Here is a 5,955-nt window from a genome sequence, read left to right as displayed (position 1 = left end):
CGAGATGAAAAAAAAAAAAAAAAAAGTCATCGCGGGGCAATATTGATGACGTGAGGGTGTGATGACGAGCCGCGCCTGGCCGGGGGGAATGAGGGGAGGGGGAAAAGAGGGTGCATGGGGAGGGAGGGGCGGTGGGGGGGGGGTCGTGTGTGTGGGAGCAGCGTTGAGGTGAGCGAGTGATATTGACTTGTGGTGGCGTGGGAAAAGAGCGGCGCCGCGGCTCACCTCCCGGCACCTCGCAGCACCTCAGCGACGCAGCACCTCAGCGCCGCGGCCCTGCCTTGATCAGCCCCGCCGCAGCCTTATACCTGCCTCCTCGGCCCTGCCCCAGCCCTGCCTCGGCCCGCCCGCCGCGCCGCCCTCGCCCCGACGCGCGGCCCGTCACGTGCCTGCACCCTGGCCGCGGTGTTGTGGCGGCTGTTGTCGCTGCTGCTGCTACTACGACTATTATTATCATTGTTGTTGTTATTATCATTATTATTATTATTATTATTATTATTATTATTATTATTATTATTGTTGTTGTTATTATCATTATTATTATTATTATTATTAATATAAATATTATTGATATTATGATTATTATTATTATCAGTTATGGTATTTATAGTCGTAGTAGTAGTAGTAGTAGTAGTAGTAGCAGCAGCAGCAGCAGCAGCAGCAGCAGCAGTCAGGGCCACAGGAAGGCCGCGTGGCGGTGCATCGCTGTGGTGGGTGCGGGCACGGTGGCCGTTCGACAAGTGTGTGCCGCCTGCAGGGTGGCCCGGTGGGGGACGGGGAGGATGCAGGGCGGCGGGTGGCGGGGCTGCCTCAGGTGGCGGGCGGCGGCGGGCACCCCGCAAGTCGTTTAACCTGCCCATCCGCTCCGCCCCGCCCGCCGGGGCACAAGAGTCACGTCGCGCGGCGCCGCGGGGCACCGGGGCCGCTGTGCCGAGCGGCGATGCGGCGGGGCGGGGCGTGAGTTGCGGCTGTGTTGCCGCGGGGCAGCGGCGCTGCGGCACGCGGCGATGCTACTGCAGGTGCTGCCCCGTCCCGGTCTGCCCCGCCCCGCCCCGCTGGGCTCTTCTGGTAGTGGCGGGGCAGCGACGGCGGCCACAGGTCAGCCACAGCTGTGGGTGATGCAGACCAGCCAGGCACGGCGGGGCGGGGCGGGGCGGGGCGGGAGGTGGCGGTGGTTCACACGCTCCTCGTGGGAACGCCGCCGCTCACACACTCGCACACACACGTACACACACACGCACACTCGCACACACAAACACACACACATGCACGACACACGCCCACGCCGCCGCCCACGCCGTGCCCTGCCGTGCCTCCGTCAGGCACTTCGCCGCGCCCTGCCGCTGCCGCGCCGTGCCCAGGCCACGCAAGGGCGGCGGGCAGCCTCCCAGAGGCGGGGCGGGGCGGGGCGGGGCGGGCAGGCTGCAGCGCGACGCGGGGTTATCGTACGCTTGGCGGCCGCGGCGGCAGCGGCGGCGCACGGCCGTATATGAGGTGGCCGCCCGCCCGGCACACGACACTTCCCAGCACGCCGCCGCCACCGACGCTGCCGCCGCGTGCTGCCCCCGACGCGTGCACGTGCAGGCACACACCGCCCCGTGCTGAGGATTACTGCACGCCGTGACCCCGTGCCTGTGTTGTGCCGAGCTGCGTGCCGCGTGTGTGTGTGTACGCGTGTGTGACACTCGTGACACCCGCCCACGCCCCCCACGCCCTCACGCCCCGCGCCCTCGTGCATGCTCGTCAGTGTTCGCGGCACGGCGGGTGGCGTGCAGCGGGCGGCGGTCACCTCCTCGGCGACCCTCGGCGGCGCCTACACCCACGCCCACACCGCCGCCCACGCCCCCGCCTACGCCCCCGCCGCCATGAAGCGCACGCTGAGTGAGAGTGAAGGAGATGACATCTACTCCGGCGACGAGAAAGAGTGAGTGTCGCCCCGCGCCGCGCCGCGCCGGGCCCCGGCCTGTGCCGCGGCCGAGGCTGTGTGTGTGTGCCGCGATGTGTGTTAAATGTGAACAAAAACATGCAGGAAATGACCATTCTGCAAATATTTAAGCTTTTATGGTATTTTTAATGTGTGCAAGTTTTACGCTAACACACACACACACACACACACACACACACACAGCCCCTCCACCTCCCACATACTGCCCTTCCTCTACTTTTTTACCTCTTCATCTCCCCACCTAGCAACCCTTCCTCTTCCTCCTCCTCGCATCCAACCGTATTCTTCCTCCTCCTCCTCTTAACCCATGACCCACCTCTCTACTACCTCATCCACCCATTTACACAGAAACCAAATCATTTATTCTCCTCCTCCATCAGCTGATAATCCTCCTCCTCCTCCTATCCCTTCAACACTTACTGACCATTCTCTTCCTCCTCCTCCTCCTTATGACCTTTTTCTTTTTCTCTTCCTTCAACACTTCCTAACCCTCCCCCTCCTCTTCCTCCTTTACACAATTAACCATCTCCTTTTAATCCTTCTTTTTCCTCTTCCTGATCCTTCTTCTAACCCTTCTCTCCCATCTACACGCACTGAAAACCTTACCCCTCTTTTTTTCCCTTTTTCACCAACTAATTTTTTTCCTCCTTCGCCTTCTTTTAACCATTATCCTCTTCCTTCTCTCCCTTTCTTTTTCTATTCCTTCCTTTCATTCCCTTTCTTTTCTATTTAAATTTCTTAATATTTTTACCTCGCCTGTCCTTTCATTTCTTTCGTTTCTATATTCCTGTACCTTCCCTTCCTTTCCTCATTACTTTCCTTCTTTTTATCCTTCTTTTCCCCCTTCCTTTTCTATACACATACTAACCATCCTTCTTCTCTTCCATCTACACCCACTAACCACCCTCCCTTCTTCATCTATTCATCCTTCTTCGCCTTCTTTTAATACCCTAACCTAACCTAACCTAATCATTCTTTTCTTCTTCATCTACTAACCTTTCTTCTCCTTCGCCTTCTTTTAATACCCTAACCTAACCTAACCTAACCATACCATTCTTTTCTTCTTTACCTACCTATCTTTTTTCTCCTTCGTCTTTTTTTTTTACCCAAACCTAACCTAACCTAACCATTCTTTTCTTCTTTCCCTACTAACCTTTCTTCTTTTTCGCCTTCTTTTAATACTCTAACCTAACAACCAAACCTAACCATTCTTTTCTTCTTCACCTACATAACCTTTCTTCTCCTTCGCCTTCTTTTAATACCCTAACCTAACCTAACCTAACCTAACCTAACCTAACCAAACCAAACCTAACCTAACCATTCTTCCCTTCCTGCTACACATATACTTGTCCCCTTCCATCTACACCCACTAACCCTCCCTCTCCTTCGCCCCTTCTACAGTGGCGATGACTGCTCCTCCACGGGCGGGGGGACTTCACGCAAGCGACGGAGGGGCATCATCGAGAAGAGGCGCAGGGACCGCATCAACAACTCCCTGTCTGAGCTGCGCCGCCTCGTGCCCGCCGCCTTCGAGAAGCAGGGCTCGGCCAAGCTGGAGAAGGCCGAGATCCTGCAGATGACCGTCGACCACCTCAAGATGCTGCATACGAAAGGTGAGTGTTTGTGTGTACCTGTGTGTTATGTGTGTGTGTGTGTGTGTGTGTGTGTGTGTGTGTGTGTGTGTGTGTGTGTGTGTGTGTGATGCTGCATACGAAAGGTGAGTGTTTGTGTGTACCTGTGTGGTATGTGTGTATTCCTGTGTGCGTTCCTGTGTGTGTGTGTGTGTGTACCTGTGTGTTTGTTTGTTGTGTCTGATGCTGCATTACGAAAGGTGTGTGTATGTGTGTGTGTTCATGTGTTTGTGTTTACCTGTGTGTGCGTGTGTTTGTGTTCTTGTGAGTTTGTGTGTTTTTCCCATTCTCTCATCTCATTTATGTTCTTTTCTCTTTTCCTTCCTTACCTGTGTGTGTGTTTGTGTATGCATGAGTGTGTGTGTGTGTTTGTGTGTGTAGTAAGAAATGAATGGGGAAGCAGGAGGCTGGAAGGAAGGGGATGAGGGGAAAGGGATGAGAAGGAGGAGGAAAATATATATGTAGGGGGGGAGGGCAAAGGTGATGGAAACGAAGAAAAAGAGAAAAATAAAGTGAAGGAAGAAAGGAAAAAAAGAAAAAAAAGAGGGGAGTGAAGGAAAGCAAAAAAGAAAAAAAAAATAACTATCTTACTTAATCTTAGTTATTTCTGCATGAGAGAGAGAGAGAGAGAGAGAGAGAGAGAGAGAGAGAGAGAGAGAGAGAGAGAGAGAGAGAGGAAGTGACTAGGTGAAGACAGCAACGGACAAGGATCAAGTGTCCTCCTCCTCCTCCTCTTCCTCCTCCCTCTTCCTTCCCCTCTTCCTCCTCCTTCGGTCTTAATTAGTCTCCTCGTGGTTTTCCTCTTTTTTTTTGTACACGTTTTTTGCTTAATTTTCCCATTTATCAATTTATTTATATTTTTCCCTTATTTCCTTTCCTAGTTCCTCCTTTCTTCTTATTTATCGTTCTTTTTCTTCTCTCCCTTTCTTTCTATTTTCCCTTCTCATTTCTTTTCCTTTCCTGGTTGTTTTCTCTCTTCTTCTCTCTTCCTATTTTCCCTTCTCATTTCCTTTCCTTTCCTGGTTCTCTCCCTTTCTTGTTTTCCCTCCTCTTCTTCTCTCTTCCTATTTTCCCTTCTCATTTCCTTTCCTTTCCTGGTTCTCTCCCTTTCTTGTTTTCCCTTCTCTTCTTCTCTCTTCTTATTTTCCCTTCTCATTTCCTTTCCTTTCCTGGTTCTCTCCCTTTCCTATTTTCCCTCCTTTCCTCCCCTTCCTCTACTTTTTCACTTTCTTAGTATTTTTCCCTTTCCTTTCCTTTCCTTTCCTTCGTTCCTATATTTCCATACTTTCCCTACCTTTCCTTTCCTTCTTTTTTATATTTTTTTCTTTCACTAACCAATTTTCTTTGCTCTTTTCTTCTTTTTCCTTTTCTTTTCCCTTTATTTCTTGTTTCCCTTCGTTCCTTCTTTTCTTTTATTTCCTCTTCCTTTCATTCTTTTTCCTATTTACTTTATTATCCTCCTTTCTTTCTTTCTTTTCTTCTCTTTCCCTCGTTATCTTTTTCACCCTACCTTTGTTAAATCTACCTACCCACCCTCCTTCCTTCCTTTCTTCCTTCTATTTACTTTTCTTTAATTCCTCCCTTCCTTTATCTCCCCTTACCTTTCTTCACCTACATAATCTATTTACTCCCTACCTATCTGCTTCCTTCCTTCCTTCCTTCCTTCCTTCTTACCCTTCCATCTCCCTTACCTTCATCCCTACCTACCCAATTTAATCTAACTTCCTCTTTTCTGCCTTCCTTTCTTTCTTACTTTCCTCTCTCCCTTCCTTCCTTACGTTCTTCCTCTCTCCCACCTTTCGTTCTTTCCTCTTCCTCCTTTCCTTCAATCCTCTCCAATCGTTCCTTATTATTTCCATTCCTCTTTCCAATGTAACCTTTCTTTCTTTTTCTCTCCATTCCTTCCCTCCTTTTTCTCCTTGTCTTCCTTCCTTCCTCTCTTCCTTCCTTATTTCCCCTTCCTCCCTTCCTTCCTCTATCCTTCCTTATTTCCCCTTCCTCCCTTCCTTCCTCTATCCTTCCTTCACCTCTCCCTTTTTTTCCTCTCTCTCCCCTCCTTCCTTCCTTCCTTCCTTCTTCCCTCACAAAAACCTGTCGCTCACCCTCCCCCCCATTAATCCCCTACCCCCTTAGCCCCCTCCCCCCCTTCCCCCCCTACGGTCCTTCTACGCCTCCTACCTGCACGTGTGTGGGTCGTGGGTCGGCGGGGCCACGTACAAAGGGCGCCCCAGGACCACGGACGGGGCGGGACAAAGGAGGGGGGGCGGCGGGGGGAAAAGGGGGGGAGAAGGATAAGGGGGAGGAAGGGTTCTGGGGGGGTGAGGAGGCGATGGTGGTGGTGGTAGTGGTAGTGGTGGTAGTAGTAGTAGTAGTAGTAGT

At 51.6% G+C, this 5,955-nt stretch overlaps 1 protein-coding gene across 1 annotated transcript in view; it reads left to right on the top strand.

Moving 5' to 3' along the window:
- Window positions 1-684: 684 nt before the first annotated feature.
- The window catches only part of LOC126999606 (hairy/enhancer-of-split related with YRPW motif protein-like), a 13,717-nt gene continuing 8,446 nt past the window's right edge, over window positions 685-5,955 (top strand). Inside the window, exons 1-2 of the mRNA XM_050862381.1 lie at window positions 685-1,924; window positions 3,347-3,558. Coding sequence (XP_050718338.1) covers window positions 1,737-1,924; window positions 3,347-3,558 — 400 coding nt within the window. The 5' untranslated portion in view covers window positions 685-1,736. The remainder of the gene's footprint in view (window positions 1,925-3,346; window positions 3,559-5,955) is intronic.

This window comes from Eriocheir sinensis, chromosome 16 (assembly GCF_024679095.1).
Source record: "Eriocheir sinensis breed Jianghai 21 chromosome 16, ASM2467909v1, whole genome shotgun sequence".
NCBI lineage: Eukaryota > Metazoa > Arthropoda > Malacostraca > Decapoda > Varunidae > Eriocheir > Eriocheir sinensis.
Note: the sequence above shows the minus strand (reverse complement) of the source record. Positions and strands in the feature narration are given on the sequence as shown.